This window comes from Pongo abelii, chromosome 9, assembly GCF_028885655.2.
Source record: "Pongo abelii isolate AG06213 chromosome 9, NHGRI_mPonAbe1-v2.0_pri, whole genome shotgun sequence".
NCBI lineage: Eukaryota > Metazoa > Chordata > Mammalia > Primates > Hominidae > Pongo > Pongo abelii.
In genome coordinates this window covers 76,158,094-76,180,553 of record NC_071994.2, presented here as the reverse complement: position 1 = coordinate 76,180,553, position 22,460 = coordinate 76,158,094, and the positions used below count along the sequence as shown (strand labels likewise).

At 39.0% G+C, this 22,460-nt stretch overlaps 1 protein-coding gene across 7 annotated transcripts in view; it reads left to right on the top strand.

Annotated features, from left to right (window-relative positions):
* The window catches only part of C2CD3 (C2 domain containing 3 centriole elongation regulator), a 167,537-nt gene that overhangs the window by 39,257 nt on the left and 105,820 nt on the right, over positions 1–22,460 (top strand). For all 7 annotated transcript variants that reach the window (XM_054524808.1, XM_024254765.3, XM_054524809.2 and 4 more), the window contains 4 exons: positions 4,278–4,410; positions 4,863–4,991; positions 13,052–13,199; positions 19,606–19,760. In XM_054524808.1, coding sequence (XP_054380783.1) covers positions 4,278–4,410; positions 4,863–4,991; positions 13,052–13,199; positions 19,606–19,760 — 565 coding nt within the window. The remainder of the gene's footprint in view (positions 1–4,277; positions 4,411–4,862; positions 4,992–13,051; positions 13,200–19,605; positions 19,761–22,460) is intronic.

The window sequence follows — 22,460 nt, the reverse complement described above, 5'->3', positions numbered from 1 at the left end:
AGTTCAAAACTAGCCTGGCCAACATGGTGAAACCCTGTCTCTACTAAAAATACAAAAATTAGCCAGGTGTGGTGGTAGGCGCCTGTAGTCCCAACTACTCAGGAGGCTGAGGCAGGAGAATCGCTTGAACCCAGGAGGCAGAGATTGCAGTGATCCAAGATCATACCACTGCACTCCAGCCTGGGCAACAGAGCGAGACTCTGTCTCAAAAAGAAAAAAATATATATATATATTTTCCAAAAATAAACTGTGTGTATATATATATATATGTATATTCCAAGATTATAAACTATTAATTTTAGTCTTTAATGCAAAGACTGCATTAACAAGAAGGAAAATTGACCCAATGTACTCAGCACTTGTCAGCTCACTTGTGTAGACCCGAGCACCAGACTTTAGGAAAGATATTTGTTGACTCAATAAGCAGTTATCTATTCAGCACTACCAAATGTCTGGTGCTCTTCTAGGTATCAGGGCTACAGTAGTTAAATATATATATATATATATATAAACTCCTGCTGTATGGATTTTATATTGATTGGAAGACAAAAAGACAAATGATAGACTAAATAAATAACTGTGTGTTACTTGGTGATCATGGCAATGGCGATATATGAAACCAGAAGGTGAGAGAAGGGGATGTTAATTTTACATAGGTTGGCAAAGGAAGACCTCATTAAGAAGATAACATTAAGCTACTCAGGAGGCTGAGGTAAGAGGATCACTTGAGCCTAGGAGTTCGAGTCCATCCTGGACAACACAGCAAGATCTCATCTCTAAAAAAAAAAAAAAAAAAAAAGTAAAGAGAAAGAAGAAGGTAACATTAAAGATCTAAAGGAAGGAAAGGAGATGTGTTCCTTCTTTTTTTTTTTAACTTTTTTTTTTTATTATACTTTTAAGTCCTGGGTTACATGTGCAGAATGTGCAGTTTTGTTACATAGGTATACACATGCCGTGGTGATTTGCTGCACCCATCAACCCGTCACCTACATTAGGTATTTCTCCTAATGCTATCTCTCCCCTAGCCCCCCACTCCCTGACAGGCCCTGGTGTGTGATGTTCCCCTCCCTGTGTCCATGTGTTCTGGAGAGGAGATGTGTTCCTTCTAAGGAGAGTAACCAGACTGGTAAAAGGACCAGCAAGAGATAGCCTGGAGAAAACAGCTGCCACTTATTGAGCACTAATTATGTGCTAGCTACTATGCCAAGTGCTTTATATACATAATCTTACAAAAGTCACGTGAGGTAGGCATTATCCCCATTTTAAAATGAAAACACAAGCTCAGACTTAGGCAGCTCCTGTGCTATCAAAGGGGGCAGCTCTCATTTATTATTGTCTCAGACTTTAAGGTAAAGTCCTATGCTTCATCTTATTGTAGGTTCATTGTTTACCTAGGCCTGTTTTGTTTCGCTTTTGCTTTTTAAATCAAGACCTTGCTGGCCAGCTATTCAAGCCAAACAAAATATGCCATGCACAACCCATGGGCTGTCAATGTGCAACCTCTTCAATAAGAGTTACTAGGATCTGTGGATTTAAAGGTAAAACAAGGTAGATTTCCACTCGGTCTGAGTTAGTAGTCTGACTTGTGCACAAGTGGGAGAGGGACCACATCACTGTAAATGGTCAAGTGTGGGCTGGATAACCTTCTGATGTGACTTTTACAGATGGGGTTAAATTATCAAGTACATAGCTGGATAAGATCTTTTTTTTTTTTTCAATTTTATTTTAGATTCAGGAGGTATATGTGCAGGTTTCTTTCCTGGGTATATTGCATGATGCTGAGAATTGGGGTATGAATGATCCTATCACCCAGGTACTGAGCATAGCACCCAATAGTTTTTCAACCCTTGCCCCCGTCTTCCCTACCCCTCTAGTAGTCCCCAGTTTCTATTGTTACCATCTTTATATACCTGAGTACCCAGTTTTTAGCTCCCATTTATAAGTGAAAACATGCAGTATTTAGTTTTCTGTTCCTGACTTAGTTCACCTAGGATAATGGCCTCCAGTTGCACTGGATAAGATCCTTAAAGGTCTCTTCCAACCACAAAATTAAGTGGGCCACTTTAGTAAGCATTGAGTTGAGGTCATATGAGGGACACAACAAATACATAAACCTAATGATTTTTCTGGTCTTTGATGTACTAATAACATACCAGAAAAGAGGGTACAAAGCTGTGTCAGTCAACCAGCTAGTATTTATGAAACACTAACTACACAGCAGGATCCTGTTCTTCCCCATTTTCAAAATAGCAATGATACATTAGATTCTTCTCATACTTCACGTCTCTGACTATCATATCCTTTAACCAGCCAGAGAAAAATCTGCTTTAAAAGGTTAATATGATTAGGTTCTGCCTACCAAGATAATCTTCCTGTCTTAAGGTAAGCATTAATTACATCTGCAAGTCCGGGGAAGCTGGCTCATGCCTGTAATCCCAGCACTTTGGGAGGCTGTGGTGGGAGGATCACTTGAGCCTGGGAGGTCGAGGCTCCAGTGAGTCGTGATCATGCCAGTGCACTCCAGCCTGGGTAACAGAGTGAGACCTTGTCTCAAAAAAAAAAAAAAAAAAGTTTTAAATAATTACATCTGCAAAATCCTTTCATGGTAATACCTAGACAAGTGTTTGAATCACTAGGACGAGGTATGAGTATATGAGGCACTGGGGACCTTGGGATAGCCATCTTAGAATTCTGCCTATCACAGTGAGTGATCTTTATTTTTTAGTTTAGTTGTATTGCCACATCACACATTGAACATATGATATTTAAGATTTTGGATTTTTTTTAAGTTTTTAAGCTGTATTTTGACCTCTTTATAGTAACAAATATTAGATGTTTCGATGTTTATGGACTTTGGGAGGCCGAGGCAGGAGGATAGCTTCAGGCCAAGAGTTCAAGACCAGCCTGGGCAACATAGCAAGATACCATCTGTACAAAAAAAAAAAAAATAAGCCAGGCATGGTGGTATGCATCTATAGTCCTAGCTACTTGGGAGGCTGAGGTGGGAGGATTGCTTGAGCTTGGAAGTTCGAGGCTGTAGTGAACTTGATTGTACCACTGCATTCCAGCTAGGGCAACAGAGCAAGACTGTCTCTAAACATACGTAAATAATGAATAAGACTATGGATATATTTGACTTGTTTTTTTTCTTGGCCTAACCATCATATTTTATTTTTAGAAATTATAAAATTAGACTAGGAGTTGGGCACTTTCTAAGCACCTGTGGAACCTCAAGAAAATAATAATACCTCCTGTATCTGTTGGAACAATACTATTGGGCCTGAGCTTTTTTATTTTATTTGTTTTTATTTAGAAACAGAGTCTCACTATGTTGCCCAGGCTGGAACACTGTGACTATTCATAGGTGTGATCATAGCGCACTATCACCTCAAACTCCTAGACTCAAGCAGTCTTCCTGACTTAAGCAGTCCTCCTGCCTCATTCTCCCAAGTAGCTGGGACCATGGGCACATGCTGCCGTGCCCAGCTAGTACTCAGCTTTTAAAAAGAAGCCTAAGAACTAAGTAGGGTCACAGATAGTATAGCAGTTAAAAGCATAGGATGTGGAATCATCTGGTTACAGATGTATTGCATGTACGACTTGGTCAAGTTACCTACTCTCTGCCTCAATTTTTTATCTGGAAAACAAAAGAAGTCATAGTACGTATCTCAGAGGACTGTTGGGAGGATTAAATGAGTAATACATGTTAAAATACTTAGAATAGTGCCTCGCATGTGATACACATTCCATAAGTGTATTCTCTAATTTCTGTTGCTGCTATTGTTGTGGGACCCCTTAAGGGATGGGGTAAATTTTACCTATCAGAAAGTCGGAAAAGTCAGGTTTTATCCTGACTTTTCCATTAACCTGCTGTATGAGTCATGGAAGCTTTTTAGCACTCTTTTCTTCATCCATAGAAGTATAAATTTGGTATCTGGATACAAAAACAATAAACATTACTAACCTTATTAGGTACAAACACCAGTTGGAAGAGTCAGTATATGGATATAACAACCCCCACAAGAGGTCAGTCTCCGGAATGGAGACTTCATTCATTGTTATAATGCCAGCATCTAAAACAGTGCACAGTAGAAACTCAGTAAACATGTCTTTTGCGTAAATGTCCTCAAGGAATTCTCAAGCTAATGGGGAAGGCAGATAAGTAAACTATTACAGTACACACTGGTGAGTCCTCTGATAGAAGGAAATGCACTAAATATTCTAAATGTTTCTGCTGCATTTTGGACTTTTCTGTTTTCTACATTTACCCTCTTCAGCTCTGTTAGAACAAGGCAATAAACTGCGTAATGCCATGGTGATTTCTGCAATGAAATCAAGCCCAGAGACCAGCATGTTGTTGGACCAAGTTCATCCTCCTATTGATGAAGATTCTCTTAGAGCATCAACACAGTAAGTTACAGGATAGACAGAACCCTAACAGTTCATTTCTTAATAGTTGTTAACCTGTGTTTTTTGTCAAGTTATGGACTGGATAATCTTGGAAACGCTTATCAAATAATTCCTGATGTGGTGGGAAAGAAGCCTACACTAGGAGTTCAGATACTAAAAATCTTATCCTAGCACTGGTACTTGCAGCATATGTAAATGGGTAAATTCTTTACTGTCTCCGAACTGGTATCCTTGGATGTAAAATGGGGATATTCTCTCCCTACCTCACAGAAATGAGATGGGATTCTGCTGTAGGAAAGAGCTTTGCAAAGTGTAAAGTTTTATTTAAGGCAGTTAAGTCTAAAGTATGTTAAATTTTCTGAGTCAGACCAGCTGCATGTACGAAGTGATTATGATTTAGATTTTTTCCATCTGTTAGCCACTCAGTGAGAAAGTATTTTTCCACACCTTAGAATCAGAGCCTTGTCTAGGAATCAGTTTAAAGACCACATTGAAGATCACCTCCTCCCTTCAACTGAGAATGCATTTTGGAGACATGACACAAAAGCTGATACCAGAGCTATACAGCTGCTATTAGGCAGGTAAGCACTATTAACTGGCTTTCTTCCTTTTAAACTCTTCCTCCAATTCATATTATGCATTGTTATCAGATTCATCTTCCTAAAGTAACATGTCCTTAGACTAACCAAGCCCTTCCCTATTCCTTAAACTATCACTATTGCCTACTAAATAAAACTCCAAACTTTAGCCCTTTACTTTTGGCTTCACTTGCAGAAGATCCCATTCTACCTTACCGTTCTTATCTCCCAACTCTCTCCCCAATACCAGTGTTAACATGGTATGATGAAAAGAGCATGGATTTTAAACAGATACAAGTGGAAATTCGAGGGTTATCTCTAATTAGCTTTGTGGCCTTAAGCAGGTATCTCTGAACTTCAGAGGCATTGGTAAAATTGGAATTGTACCTAACTTTGCAAAATTGTTGTAAGGATTAAAAATGATGTATATAGAGGAGTAACACAATGCTTGACACATAATATTTTGCGGGGGTTTTTTTGTTTTTTGTTTTTTTGAGACGGAGTCTCACTCTGTTGCCCAGGCTGGAGTGCCGTGGTACAATCTCGGCTCACTGCAACCTCCTCCTCCCGGGTTCAAGCGATTATCCTGCCTCTGCCTCCCAAGTAGCTGGTTCTACAGGCATGCACCACCACTTTTGGCTAATTTTTGTATTTTTAGTAGTGATGGGGTTTCACCGTGTTGTCCAGGCTGGTCTCGAACTCTTGACCTCAAGTGATCCACTCGCTTCAGCCTCCCAAAGTGCTGGGATTACAAGCATGAGCCACAGTGCCTGGCCGACACATAGTATTTTTACTGTTGGTGGTTGTTTATGTTAACATTATGAATAACATGTGCCCTCCAACCAGACTCATCTATTTATTGTCTCTTGAATAAAAGATACTGTCTACATTCATGTCTTGGAAAGTTAATAGAGCATAGTGGTTAAAAGCGATATGTGCCAAAGTTTTAAAGGTTATGGGAGAACATGTGTTTCAAAGGCTCCAAAAGCTCGCACCTATAATCCCAGCACTTTGGGAGGCCAAGGTGGGCGGATCACCTGAGTTCAGGAGTTCGAGACCAGCCTGGCCAACAGGGTGAAACCCTGTCTCTACTAAAAGTACAAAAATGAGCCAGGCATGGTGGTGCAGCTACTGAGGAGGCTGAGGCAAGAGAATTGCTTGAAACCTGGAGGCAGAGGTTGCAATGAGCCGAGATCATGCTACTGTACTCCGACCTGGATGATAGAAGGAGTAAGACTCCATCTCAAAAAAAAAAAAGAAAAACAAAACCTCCAATTAGTTTGATTTGAAGTTTAGATTTCTATTACAGGGAAGTAACAACACAACATACTCCAAAAAATACTTGCAAACCGAACCCAGCAACATATAAAAATAATTTTATACTATGACCAAGCAGGATTTATTCCAGGAATGAGAGTTAGTTTGATACCTGAAATTCAATATATGGGATCCACCATTATCTATATCTGTATCTATAAAGAGAGAGAGGTAGACAGATAGATAGATTTTTTTTTTTTTTTTTTTTTTGAGACCAAGGCTCACTGTATCACCCAGGCTAGAGTGTAATGGCTTGATCTCGGCTTACTGCAACCTCTGCCTCCTGGGTTCAAGCAATTCTCCTGCCTTAGCCTCCCAAGTAGCTGGGATTACAGGTTGAGCCACCGCACCCGGCCTCACCATGTCAATAGAATAAAAAACAAAAACCACATGATTATCTCAAGAGATGCAGAAAAACAGCCAGTCATGATGGCACACACTTGTAGTCCCAGCTACTTGGGAGGCTGAGGCAGGAGAATCCCTTGAGCAACAGTGAGCCATGATTACTACACTCCAGTCTGGGTGACAGAGTGAGATCTTGTCTCAAAAAAATAAAAAATAAAATAAAAACTATAAAACATTGTTGAAATAAAGAAGATTTAAATACATGGAAAAAATCCTATGTTTATCTTTCAACACAATATCAGCATCCAAGCTGACTTCTTTGTGGAAATTGACAAGCTGTTTCTAAAATTCATAGGAAATTGCAGGGGACCCCCAACAGCCAAAACAATCTTGAAAAAAAAAGAAAGTAGGACTCACACTTTCCAATTTTAAAGCTTACTACAGAACAACACTAATCAAGTCAGTGTGATACTGGCATAAGGATAGACATATAAATCAATGGAATAGAATTGATAGTTTAGAAATAAACCCATCTGTCTGTGGTCAACTAATATGAATTAGACAAGGCTGTGAAGACCAATCAATGCGGGAACAAATAGTATTTTCATCAAATGGTGCTGGAACAACTGGATAGCCCCATGCAGAAAAAATGAAGTTGGGACCAGGCACGGTGGCTCATGGTGTAATCCCAACATTTTGGGAGGCTGAGGCAGTAGGGTCATTTGAGGCCAGGAGTTTGAGACCAGCCTGGGCTACATAGTGAAACCCCCATCTCTACAAAAAATAAAAATAAAAAAGATTAGCTAGGTATGGTGGCACATGACTGTAGTCCTAGCTACTCAGGAGACTGAGGCAGGAAGATTACTTGAGCCCAGGAGTTCAAGGATACAACGAGCTAGGATTACACCACCGCATTCCAGGTTCAGTGACAAAGCAAGACCTGTTTCTAAAAAAAAAAAAAAAAGAAGTTGGACCCTTATCTCACACCATATACAAAAATTAACTCAAAATGGATCAAACAGCTAAATGGAAGAGCTAAAACTATAAAACTCTTAGAGAAAACATAGAGGTAAATCTGTGACCTTGAATTTGGGAAATGATTCTTAGATATGACACCAACAACACAAATAAAAAAAGATACATAAATTGGATTCCATCAAAATTAAAAACGTATGTGCTTCGAAGGACACTATTAAAGTGAGAAGACACCACAGAAAGGGAAAAAATATTTACCAATCTTACATCTGATACAGGACTTATATCTAGAACATATAAATAACTTATATGACTTAATAATTAAGGAACAAATAATCCAATTAAAAATATGGGCAATGGATCTGAATAAACATTTCTCCAAAAAATATATTAAGATAGCCAATATGGCTGGGCGTGGTGGCTCACGCCTGTAATCCCAGCACTTTGGGAGGCCGAGGCAGGCGGATCACGAGGTCAGAAGATCGAGACCATCTTGGCTAACACAGTGAAACCCCATCTCTACTGAAAACACAAAAAAATTAGCCAGGTGTGGTGGCAGTCGCCTGTAGTCCTAGCTACTAAGGAGGCTGAGGCAGGAGAATGGCATGAACCCAGGAGGCGGAGCTTGCAGCAAGCCGAGATCGTGCCACTGCACTCCAGCCTGGGCGACAGAGCGAGACTCCGTCTCAAAAAAAAAAAAAAAGCCAATATACATATGAAAAGATACTTGACACCATTTGTTATCAGGAAATCAAGACAATGAGATACTACTTCACACCCACTAAAGTCAAATAGTCGATGCATTAATGAGGATGTGGAGAATTTGAAACCCTGGTACACTGCTGGCAGGAATGTAAAATGATGAAGCTACTTTGGAAAATAGTCTGTCAGCTCCTCAAACTCGTACCTATAGATTTACCATATGACAGAAAACAATAAAATTTTTAAACAAATATTTACCATGTGACCCAGCAATTCAACTCCTAGCTATATACCCAAGGGAAATTAAAACATATATCTATGTAAAAATGTGTACATGAATGTTAATACCAGCATTATTCAACTGGATAGCCACATGCAAAAAAAAAAAAAAAAAAAAAAAATGAAGCAACCCCAAAATTGAAACAACCTAAATGTCTATCAGCTGATGAATGGATTAAGAAATCTGGAGTGTCCATACAGTAGAGTAGTGTTTTCACCTTTGGCCATCAAGGTGAAGTACTGCTACATGCTACAGCATGGATGAACCTTAAAAACATGCTAATTGAAAGAAGCCAGGCCGGACGCAGTGTGGTAGCTCACACCTGTGATCTGGCAGGCCGAGGTGGGAGAATTGCTTTAGCTTAGGAGTTCAAGACCAGTCTGGGCAACATAGGGAGACCCCGTCTCTACAAAAAGTAAAAAATTAGCCTGGTGTGGTGGCGTACACCTGTGGTCCTGCCTACTCAGAAGGTTGAGGTGGGAGGATCAGTTGAGCCTGGGAGGTTGAGGCTGCAGTAAGCTGTGATTGCAACACTGTACTCCAGCCTGGGTTGCAGAGCAAGACCTTGTCTCAGATAAAAAGAAGCCAGTCACAAACAAATATATATACTTCTATTTCATTTAGATGAAATGTCCAAATAGGCAAATCTATAGAAACAGAAAATAGATTAATAGTTCCTTAGGGCTGGGAGTGATGATGGGTAGGGTAGTGATAGCTGAAGGTTATAGAGTTTCTTTTTGAGATGATGAAAATGTTTTAAAATTGAGTGGTGATGGTTGGTCACATTTATGAACATACTAAAAACTATTGAATTGCTCACTTTATTTATTTAGTCTTTTTATTTTTATTTTTTTGAGACAGAGTTTTGCTTTGTCACCCAGGCTGGAGTGCAGTGGCGCAACCTCAGCTAACTGCAACTTCCACTTTCTGGGTTCAAGCGATTCTCCTGCCTCAGCTTCCTGAGTAGCTGAGATTGCAGGCGCATGCCACCACACCCAGCTAATTTTTTGTATCTTTAGTAGAGATGGGGTTTCACCGTGTTGGCCAGGCTGGTCTTGAACTCCTGACCTCAAGTCTTCCACCGGCCTCGGCCTCCCAAAGTGCTGGGATTACAGGTGTGAGCACCATGTCTGACCAAATTGCTCACTTTAAATGGGAAGATTGTATGGTATGTGAATTATATCTCAATAAAGCTGTTTATGGAAAAAAAAAAAGATCAAGAACTCAGAACAGTGAATAAAAAAAGATACACCAAGACACATAATTATGAAATTTTAAAATACTGAGAGGCCATATTAAAAGCTTCCAGAGAGGGAGAAAGAATAAAGGTCACATATACAGTATCAGGAATTGGAATGACATCAGGTTTTCTACCAGTTCCTTGGAATTCAGTGCAGAAATGTCTTAAGATTTCTGAAGTAAAATTATTTTCAACCTAAAATTCCACTCCTAATCAAACTATTAATCAAGTGTGAGGGTAGAGTAAAAATAACTTTATTTATCCATAGTCTCAGAAGTTTACCCGTCTTGCACTATTCCTCAGAAAACCACAGGAAAATATCTTCTACTGAACGTTTATTTTAGGAAGAAAGAGTAAGACGTATAGTCTAAGAAATAGGGGCTGCAACACAGAAGAGGGATAGAAGGAGATTTTGGGTGTATATCATAGAGAGCAAACAGTCCATATGGGGGCATCCCTGACTTTAGTAGGGATGTTTCTAAGGAGTGCAGAGGTGGAGGGGAATGGAACATATATTGACCAAATTTTAAGTTCTCTCGAAGGAAATTTTCAATTCTCTTGAAGAGTTCACTCATAAAGTAGTAATAGGGTCAAAGAAAACTAAGCAAATGAAAATTAAGGCAGCTAATTTATACCAGGGATAATTAGTTGTATAAGAAAAGAGGTGCAATAAATTATACTGTACTTGGCTCTGATACAATATTAACCCTGAAAATTAATTTAACCAAAAAATTTGTAATATAACTAAATAGAGAAGATGGGTAAAAGGGAAATGTGTGGTTCAAGTGTAATGGTGTAAAGAGAGTGGGTCCTTCATTTTTCATAATAGGAAGTTCATAGATCATACAGAAAAGTGAAAAATCAGAAAATAACAGTATATTAATGTGTCACTTCAAAATATGGAGGTAAAGCCAGGCATGGGGGCTCACACCTGTAATCCCAGTATTTTGGGAGGCTGTGTCAGATCGTTTAGTTCAAGACCAGCCTGGGCAACATAATGAGGCCCAGTCTCTACAAAAATTTTTAATTAGCCGAGTCTATTGGTGTGCACCTGTAATCCTAGCTACTACTAGGGAGGCTGAGACAGGAGGAACCCTTGAGCCCAGGAGTTCGAGGCTTCAGTGAGCTATAATCACACCAGTGCACTCCAGGCTGGGCAATAAAGCAATACCATGTCTCTAATAAAATTTTTAAAAAGAGAAATATGGAGGTAAATACCAGAAGAAGCATCCAAGGGAATTGAAAGTGATCACCTCTGAGGAATCAGTCAGCTACTGTTTTTTATTATAAGCCTTGTAGTCCTATTTGACTTTCAAAATAGGTATGTGTATTCTTTTATTTAAAGTTATGTCTAAGAAGAAAAAGAAGAGGATAGTCCTGAGAACAGGCTTATTTTGTGGCCAAGGAACACAGGCAAATTTTAGCCCTTTTAGTATGTCATAGACAGGTGAATAAATTCAAATAAATATTAATTTCAAAAAAGAGTAAAAAGTGGAAAAGTCTTAATAACTTTAAGGGTGTACAAAGTGGGGAATAACAAGCAACTGGAAAAATTTTCATAACTTTAAGGGTATACAAAGGGGAGCGTATATGTGGCAAATAATACAGTTATATAAAAGAATAAAAAGTAGAGTTTCAAAAAGAAGCAGGTCTCAAACTCCTGGGCTGCAGAAGCTGCAGAGAGGCCATGTCGACTGGGAAGTTGTTAGTTGGATTATGGCAGTTAGGAAGCTGTTCTGACCTTTGAGAGTTACTATAGATTGATGGTTTTCAAGGAGGGGTGATTCTTCCCCACCCCAACCCCATGAGACATTTACAGTGTCTGGAGACATTTCTCGGTTGTCACAACTGGGAACATGCTACTGGCATCTGGTAAGTGGAGGCCAGGGATCTGAAATGCATAGGACAGTCCCAAAGATAAAGAATTGTCTGACCCAACATGTCAGCAGGGCTGAGATTGAGAAACCCTGCTGTAGCCTAAGGAAAGGTGAGGAAGGGAATGTTAACTATTTGCTTGTTCAAAATAATATAAGAACACTGTCTAATTTGAAGGTAGTGATTATATACTATTTTCTTGAGAAATTAAGGAAGCTTGAAAGGAAGCAACATGGAAAGAAATAATAAATAAAATGTGTATCACAGTACCTGGCATCATGTTCATTAAGAAATCATTAAGTTCACTAACAGGTGCTTATTAAATGTTAATTACTGTAGGAGAAACAGGAATATATGCATATTTTGCCCTCAAGGAGCCTAAACTTTGAGGGAAAATATGGAATTTATACAAGGACCTGAAAGAAAGTTAGAAAGTAAAAATTGCTATCAAAAAAGGGACCAGTAATCCCAGCACTTTGGGAGGCCAAGGTGGGTGGATCACCTAAGGAGTTAGAGACCAGCCTGGGCAACATGATGAAACCCCATCTCTAAAAATACAAAAATTAGCTGGGCATGGTGGCGGGCGCCTATAATCCCAGCTACTAGGGAGGCTAAGGCAGGAGAATCACTTGAACCCAGGAGGCAGAGGTTGCAGTGAGCCTAGATCATGCCATGGCACTCCAGCCTGGGCAACAAGAGCAAAACTCCACCTCAAAAAAAAAAAAGATACCAGCGTGGGATTTCCAAAAAATAAAAGGAGTATTTGTTCCTTCAAAATAATGAGTTTATAGTTACTTATATGCTTATCTTCCTATTAGTTTGTAAACTGTGTTTTATTCATTTTTTATATTCTATATAGAACTAATATCACCGTAATTAGTCCTAAATGCACGTATTTTTGTTTATTGGAAGTGGGTGTATCTGTGAATTTTTTGCAAAATCAATATATAATATTTAACTCATTGAATTATACCCTTTTTTCTCCCTGTCAGACTATAAATAATACAAGAGTACAGATTGTGTTAGCTTAGCCACCTCTGTATCTTCCAGGACCTAGCACATAATAGGTGACCAATAAATGTTTGTTGAATACATGAATGAGATCACAATCAGTGTCAGTAGTGTTTTTTTGAATACTGGTTGTTAGCATCCCAGAGGAGGGGTAGTATAATTGGGAAATATTTATTCAGTAGTCTTTTGTTTAATGTGAGTCTTTTGTTTAACATATCTCCTTCCACATTTAGAACCTCAGAAAGTTTCACTAAAGAGAGAATAGTTCAGCTGAAACTTATATTAAAATTCTTCTGCTTTGTTTTCTTATCTCTGCAGTGCTGAATTATCCCAAGGCAATTTCTGGGATGGGCTAGGCTCTCCTCCAGATTCCCCATCTCCTGGGAGTGATGTGTATTGCAGCAGTGAGCTGAATGACCCTCAGTATGACCAGAGTCTTCTGGAGAACTTATTTTATACAGCACCTGTAAGTCACTGAACCTGAAGCATTGAGAATTAGAGAACAAATGTATTAATAATATTAGTAGCTGCAGGCATGATACCACTTGCCAGACAGCTATGCATTTTACATAACTTACCTTACTTAATTGTAATGACAACCTCAAGAGGAAAGTATTATCTTCATTTTACAGATGATGAGACAGGCCTAGTAGGATTTGAATATTTTGTGCAAGAACATGTAGCAAATAAGTATTAGAGCCAGAATTCAAATTCAAGTTTGCCTGAGTCCAAAGCCTATGGTTTAATTAATATAGTATATTGTTTCCTTAGAGCTTTTATAAGGAAGAGCTGATATAGTTATACCCTCAGAACCATCCTTAACTGGTATCTGTTAAAAATATTCCAAAAATACTTGTTACTCACAGGAGACAAAACTCTTCTGGCCTGTAAGACAGGGATTCTCTTTTCTGGCCGCTCTGGTTTTTTCAAAGTTCTTTTTTCTATCAAGCCTTATGCTCTTTTCATTGGCTTAGCATCTTCTAGAGTCTATACATACTAAGTCCAATCCCTATTCCACAAGTAGTTACTTTTATGTGTGAAGGTTCGTACTCCTGATTTTCCTTTTCTCCAGGTCAAAAAAAGATACTGAAATACAAGGTAGTTTATACCAGCCCGGTAGTAAGCCAGTGAGGGCTACCACAGTTTGGAAGAAGCAGGGAAAACTTTTACATGAGATTGTGGGGAAAAACCATAATGAAGAATAAAGGGTTTTAACTGAGATTGAAAGATAGTGTTTTGAGAAGCAGAGAAAAGATACAAAATTGGTGTAGAAAGAATGACCTGTGCAGAAAAGCACATTTTGCGCTACAAGGGACCCAATTGACTAGATGAGAATTTGTGTGGAAAAGGATGAGAATTTGTGTGGTAAGGCAGGCTGGCACATTGCAGCCAATCTGTGAAAGGCTTTTCATGTCAGATGAAGAAGAAATCACATATCACAAGAGTGTTTTAGGAATCTGTGTCTGGCAACCCTACAGTGGGGCAGACTGAAGAGGTAATAACGAGAGGCAGATAGGAAGCCACTGGGCTACGGGAGGCATGAGACAGAATGCCTGAATGAGAGTACCTGCAGTGGGATTGGGCACGAGGAGGTGCGTGGGAAAGACATTAGGAACTGTTAGGATTTCATGACTTCCCACCTTCACAGTATCACTGATACTGTGTTCCCTATACGATAAAGAGGAAATATTTATTACACATTTATTACCCATTTTCTGTGTGCTAGACCCTTCATATCTTATCTGTCATTTATTAAATACTTGGGGGGTTTGTTTGTTTTGTGTTTTTATGGCTGAAACTAATAGAACACTAAATACTGTTTTTAATTCATTATTTTGTTTAATTCTTTTTTTTTTTTTTTGAGACGGAGTCTCTCATTCTGTCACCCAGTCTGGAGTGCAGAGGCATGATCTCGGCTCACCGCAACCTCCACCTCCCGGGTTCAAGCCATCCTCCTGCCTTAGCCTCCCAAGTAGCTGGGATTACAGGCACATGCCACTGCACCTGGCTAATTTTTGTATTTTTATTAGAGACAGGCTTTCACCATGTTGGCCAGGCTGGTCTTGAACTCCTGACCTCAAGTGATCCACACGCCTCAGCCTCCCAAAGTGCTGAGATTACAGGTGTGAGCCACCATGTCCACCTCTGTTTTATTTAATTATTTTACCAGCCACATGAGATAGTATTATCTCTCTTTTACATAGCATGAAGCAAAAGCTTAAAGAGGTTAAGTACAAATAATTAAGTGGCAGAACTGGAATTCTCACCGCAGTCTATCTGACAAAAAGCCTGTATGTTTTTCTACTAGACCACAATGTGTCATCAGCCTTGAGCATGCTGTTAGAATATGACCCTGACTGACCTCTCTAACTTCATCTCCCACTTATACCCTTTACCCACCGGAGTCTCCAGCCATACTGGAGTCTCAAGCCACTCCTGAAACATTTTAGCTCTTTTTTTTTTTTTTTTTTTTTCTGTAGAGACAGGGTCTTACTATGTTGTCCAAGTTGGTCTCAAACTCCTGGCTCAAGCAATTCTCCTGCCTTGGCCTCCCAAAGGGTTGAGATTACAGGCATGAGCCACTGCACCTGGCCTTAGCTCTTGTATCTCCCTATTTTTTACTGGTACTAATCCTTCTACTTTGAATGTTGAAATGCTCGTATCCATCTCATAAACTTCATTCTTGAAGATCAACTCATCACCTCTAGAAGAAATCATCCCAGACCTCTCCAAGCAGAATTTGTTGCCTGAACGCCCACATATCTTGCACATATTTCTATTATAGCTCTTAACACACTGTATGATATAGTGTCTTGTACACAGGAATGTGTCTTCATTCTTTTTATTACCAGTACAGCAAAGGCCTGACAGATACTGAGTGCTCACTCAGTGAATACTAGTGAATAAATGAATGTGTGAATGGTACTAGATAATCCCCCATGCTGTTTGAACAAAATAATTTTAGAAAGTGTTTGTTGCCTGAAAGAAGGAGTGAACCAACTGACCATGAGACAGTGGGAAAGCCAAGGAGGAGTTACAATGTTCATGCCCTTCCCCAGAGTCAGTGTTTGACATTCTTAATATTGAATAGCATTCACAGCATGATTAACTTGTATTTTGGTACCTGAAATTTTTAGCTGTTGAGCAACGTAGTTTATGTTAACCTTAATTCCTTTCAGCCGTTGGACCCATCTAGATTTTGATTACCTTGTCAATAAGCTTTTATTATTATTATTATTATTATTATTATTATTATACTTTTAAGTTCTAGGGTACATGTGCACAATGTGCAGATTTGTTACATAGGTATACATGTGCCATGTTGGTTTGCGGCACCCATCAACTCATCATTTACATTAGGTATTCCTCCTAATGTTATCCCTCCCCCAGCCCCCAAACACCCTACAGGCCCCGGTGTGTGATGTTCTCTGCCCTGTGTCTAAGTGATCTCATTGTTCAATTCCCACCTATGAGTGAGAACATGCGGTGTTTGGTTTTCTGTCCTTGTGATAGTTTGCTCAGAATGATGGTTTCCAGCTGCATCCATGTCCCTGCAAAGGACATGGCCTCATCCTTTTTTATGGCTGCATAGCATTCCATGGTGTATATGTGCCACATTTTCTTAATCCAGTCTATCACTGATGGACATTTGGGTTGGTTCCAAGCCTTTGCTATTGTGAATAGTGCCGCAATAAACATATGTGTGCATGTGTCTTTATAGTAGCATGATTTATAATCCTTTGGGTATACGCCCAGTAATGGGATTGCTGGGTCAAATGGTAATTCTAGTTCTACATCTTTGAGGAATCGCCACACTGTCTTCCACAATGATTGAACTAATTTACACTCCCACTAACAGTGTAAAAGCGTTCCTATTTTTCCACATCCCCTCCAGCATCTGTTGAAACAAGTCTTTTTTTAGAAATAACTGTGCATATTGATGAGGATCCTTCGAAATGGAGCCTTGTAAGACAGTGTTGTCCAATAGAACTTCCTGTGATGACAGAAATGTCCTGTACCCACATTGTCCAATTCAGTAGCCAGTAGTCACATGGGCAAGGACTTCATGACTAAAACACCAAAAGCAACGGCAACAAAAGCCAAAATAGACAAATGGTATCTAATTAAACTAAAGAGCTTCTGCACAGCAAAAGAAACTACCATCAAAGTGAATGGGCAACCTACAGAATGGGAGAAAATTTTTTGCAATCTACCCATCTGACAAAGGGCTAATATCCAGAATCTACAAAGAACTCAAACAAATTTACAAGAAAAAAACAACCCCATCAAAAAGTGGGCAAAGGATATGAAAAGACACTTCTCAAAAGAAGACATCTATGCAGCCAACAGACACAAGAAAAAATGCTCATCATCACTGGTCATCAGAGAAATGCAAATCAAAACCACAGTGAGATACCATCTCACACCAGTTACAATGCAGTCATTAAAAAGTCAGGAAAAAATAGATGCTGGAGAGGATGTGGAAAAATAGGAACGCTTTTACACTGTTAGTGGGAATGTAAATTAGTTCAACCATTGTGGAAGGCAATGTGGCAATTCCTCAAGGATCTAGAACTAGAATTACCATTTGACCCAGCAATCCTATGACTGGGTGTATACCCAAAGGATTATAAATCATGCTACTATAAAGACACATGCACACGTATGTTTATTGCGGCACTATTCACAATAGCAAAGCCTTGGAACCAACACAAATGTCCATCAATGATAGAATGGATTAAGAAAATGTGGCACATATACACCATGGAATACTATGCAGCCATAAAAAAGGATGAGTTCATGTCCTTTGCAGGGACATGGATGCAGCTGGAAACCATCATTCTGAGCAAGCTGTCACAAGGACAGAAAACCAAACACTGCCTGTTCTCACTCATAGGTGGGAATTGAACAATGAGATCACTTAGACACAGGGCGGGGAACATCACACACTGGGGCCTGTAGGGTGTTTGGGGGCTGGGGGTGGGATAGCATTAGGAGGAATACCTAATGTAAATGATGAGTTGATGGGTGCCGCAAACCAACATGGCACATGTATACCTATGTAACAATGTAACAAACCTGCACGTTGTGCACATGTACCCTAGAACTTAAAGTATAATTAAAAAAAAAAAAGAAAGAAGTAATCTTACAATCATGCTGTTCAATGTAGCTGCTAGCCACATGCCACTGCTTAAATTAGTTGACATTATATAAAATTTAAAATTTATTTTTCAGTTGTACTAGTCAATAACCATTTTTAAAAGCTGCCACTCAAAGGATAACTTAAAGGCAAAAATCTTTATAATTTTGCCTTTTAAAAGTTGTATCGTGGTGGTGTGGTGGCTCATGCCTGTAATCCCAGCACTTTGGGAGGCCAAGGGGGGCAGATCACTTAAGGTCAGGAGTTCAAGACCAGCCTGGACAACATGGTGAAACCCTGTCTCTACTAAAAGTACAAAAATTAGCCAGGTGTGGTGGCGCATTCCTTTAGTCCCAGCTACTTGGGAGACTGAGGCAGGAGAATCACTGGAACCTGGGAGGCGGAGGTTGCAGTGAGCGGAGATCACGCCACTGCACTCCAGCCTGGGCAACAGACCGAGACTCCATCTCAAAAAAAAAAAGTTGTATTGCTTCCAAGAAGACATTCTTATCATGCTTATTTAAATTAATTTGTCCTATCACAGATCAACACATTATACCCCCTGACACGCTGAAAAAAGGGTAGTTTTAAATGATAGACTTAAAATAACTTTGGGTTTGTGTCCTGAATTTATATTATATTAGCAAGCTTTATGTCTTTTTTTAAAAATGGAACCCAATAACTATAATGCCATCTTCTCTCTTTATTTTACATTTTTTGATGTAGAGGGCTGATCAGTCCATTGCAGTAGCTGCCTTTTCTCAAAATAAAAATGAATTGCAAGGGGCTTAGCCATTGGTTCTCTCATTAAGAAAATTTGTGACTATAGTAAACAGTTCATTTTAGCAAGATTAAAAGCAGAATGAATCATTTGTAGTATAGAATGGTGACAAAAAGTAGTCTTGGCTGGGTATGGTGGCTCATGCCTGTAATTCCAGCACTTTGGGAGGCTGAGATGGGCAGATCACTTGAGCCCAGGAGTTTAAGACCTGCCTGAGCAACATGGCCAAACTTCCTCTCTACAAAAAATACAAAAATTAGCCAGGTGTGGTGGCACATGTCTGTAGTCCCAGCTACTTGGGAGGCTGAGGTAAGAGGATCACATGAGCCCCAGGGAGGTCAGGGTTGCAGTGAGCTGTGATTGCGCCACTGCACTCCAGTCTGGGCAACACAGTGAGACCCTGTCTCAAAAAAAAAAAGAAAAAAAAAACGTAGTCTATCCAAATAATTAGGTGACATCGTCAAGTCATTTGGCCTCAAACTATGGTAGAAATACAGGCTTTGAAGCCCATGGAGATCAAAATCTGGCTTTACAGCTATGGATCATAAACAAGCTGCCTTACTTTTTTCAGCTCTGATTTTCTCACTTGTAAAAACTGAGATAAAGGAACCTTGTTGGAATGTGGTGAATATTAGAAATATACATGTAGCATTAAGCATAATACCAGACATATAGTCTATAGTCAATAAATAATGGTTATTATTATTGATAATTTGAAAGAAGAATCTACCTTCCTTTATTTGCTTTGAACTGAACTTGTAGGTTATTTTTGTGAACTTCAGATTATTTTTGTATAACCAGGAGAAATGTGGGATTATCTCCCTGGTGTCAGTTCTTTCTTTAAGAGAATGATGTATGTACAGAGAAGAACTTGCTTTCTTTAGAGAAATGTTTCGTAGCTACAATTCCCAAAGCAGCAATCATTTAGTGTCTGTTTCTTCCTCTCCATAGAAATCTGATACCAGCATCAGTGATTTCCTCAGTGAAGAGGATGATATTGTCCCTTCTAAAAAAATAAGCCAGTCAACAGCTCTTGCCAGATCATCTAAGGTTCTGGAGTCAAGTGATCATAAGCTGAAGAAGAGGTCAGCAGGCAAGAGAAATAGGTGAGCTGCTCTGACTGTTTATTTAAAGGTAAACACAAAGGAATGTTATTTTCACAAGATCTCCCAAGGTGAAATGACCCATTTGCCCAGCACCATCAGAGTGATTAATTACAATAACTCAGTAAACATTGTAATTCTTAAAAATGTAATAATCTGAAAAGATGGCTAAATTTGTTTTCCATAGGTTTTGGGGAACAGGTGGTGTTTGATTACCTGAATAAGTTCTTCAGTGGTGATTTCTGAGATTTTGGTGCTCCCATCACCCAAGCAGTATGACACTGTACCCAATTGGTAGTTTTGTTTTGTTTTGTTTTTTTGAGACGGAGTTTCGCTCTTGTTTCCCAGACTGGAGTGCAATGGCACGATCTCAGATCACTGCAACCTCTACCTCCCAGATTGAAGCAATTCTTCTGCCTCAGCCTCCCGAGTAGCTGGGATTACAGGCATGTGCCATCATGCCCGACTAATTTTGTATTTTTAGTACAGACGGGGTTTCTCTATGTTGGTCAGGTTGGTCTTGAACTCCCAACCTCAGGTGATCCGCCCACCTTGGCCTCCCAAAGTGCTGGGATTACAGGTGTGAGCCACCGCATCCGGCCTCCAATTTGTAGTCTTTTATCCCTCACCTTCTTCCCACTCTTGCCCTCAGTTTCCAAAGTCCATTGTATCATTCTTATGCCTTTGCGTCCTCATAGCTTAGCTTCCACTTATGAGTGAGAATATATGATGTTTGGTTTTCTGTTCCTGAGTTACTTCACTTAGAAAAATGGTCTCCAATTCCATCTAGGTTGCTGCAAATGCCATTATTTCATTTCCTTTTTATGGTTGAGTAGTATTCCATATATATATATATATATATATATTTGAGGCCAAATGACTTGGACAATGTCACCTAATTATATGGATAGACTACTTTTTTTTTTTTTTGAGACAGGGTCTCACTATGTTGCCCAGGCTGGAGTGCAGTGGCACAATCACAGCTCACTCATATATATATATTCATATATATATACATGAAATATATACACGTATATATATATATATATACACACACGTATATATGTCTGTGTATATATATACGTGTGTGTGTGTGTATATATATATATACGTGTTTGTGTGTGTGTGTGTATATATATATATATATACACACATATATGTATACCACAATTTCTTTATCCACTCATTGATTGATGGGCATTTAGGCTGGTTCCATATTTTTGCAATTGCAAATTGTGCTGCTATAAGCATGCATGTACAAGTATCTTTTTCATATAATGACTTCTTTTCCTCTGGGTAGATACCTAGAAGTAGGATTGCTGGATCAAATGGTAGTTCTACTTTTAGTTCTTTAAGGAATATCCACACTGTTTTCCATAGCAGTTGTACTAGTTTACATTTCCACCAGCAGTGTAATAGTGTTCCCTTTTCACCACATCCCCACCAACATTCTTTTTTTATTTTATTTTTTATTGTGGCCATTCTTGCAGGAGTAAAGTGGTATCGCATTGTGGTTTTGACTTGCATTTCCCTGATCATTAGTGATGTTGAGCATATTTTCGTACATTTGTTGACCATTTGTATATCTTCTTTTGAGAATTGTTTATTCATGTCCTTAGACCACTTTTTGATGGGATTGTTTGATTTTTTTCTTGCTAATTTGTTTGCATTCCTTATAGATTCTGGATATTAGTCCTTTGTCAGATGTATAGATTGTGAAGATTTTCCCCCATTCTGTGGGTTGTCTGTTTACTCTGCTGACTGTTGCTTTTGCTATGCAGAAGCTTTTTAGTTTAATCAAGTCCCATCTATTTATCTTTGTTTTTGTTGCATTTGCTTTTGGGTTCTTGGTTATGAAGTCTGTCTAAACCAATGTCTATAAGGATTTTTCCATTGTTATCTTCTAGAATTTTTATGATTTGAGGTCTTAGATTTAAGTCCTTGATCCATCTTGAGTCGATATTTTTATAAGGTGAGAGATGAACATCCAGTTTCATTCTTCTACATGTGGCTTGCCAATTGTCCCAGCACCATTTGTTGAATAGGGTGTCCTTTCACCACTTTATGTTTTTGTTTGCTTTGTTGAAGATCAGTTGGCTGTAAGTATTTGGCTTTATTTCTGGATTCTCTATTCTGTTCCATTGGTCTATGTGTCTATTTTTATACCAGTACCATGCTGTTTTGGTGACTGTATCCTTACAGTATAGTTTGAAGTCAGGTAATGTGATGCCTCCAGATTTGTTCTTTTTGCTTAGTCTTGCTTTGGCTATGTGGGCTCTTTTTTGGTTCCATATGAATTTTAACATTTTTTTTTCCTAGTTCTGTGAAGAATGATGAGGGTATTTTGCTGGGAACTCCATTGAATTTGTAGATTGCTTTTGGCAGTATGGTCATTTTCATATTATTGATTCTACCAAGATAGGTATAATTTAAATGGTTAAGGAAGAAAGCAGAATTCTAGGTTGTATGTGTACTGTGATCACAACCGTGTAGAAAATATGCATAAGGAAAGCAAATGAGAAGGAATACACAAAAGTGACAATAGTAGTTACATTAGAATAGTGGGTAACTGAAATAAGGTCTGTGTCCCTTCTAGAAAAACCTGAATTTGGAGTTTCAGTTTCTGTACTCATATGTATTGTATGATGTATGTGTGTGTATATATGTTGTATGTGTGTATAAGTGTGTGTATATATATAGTGT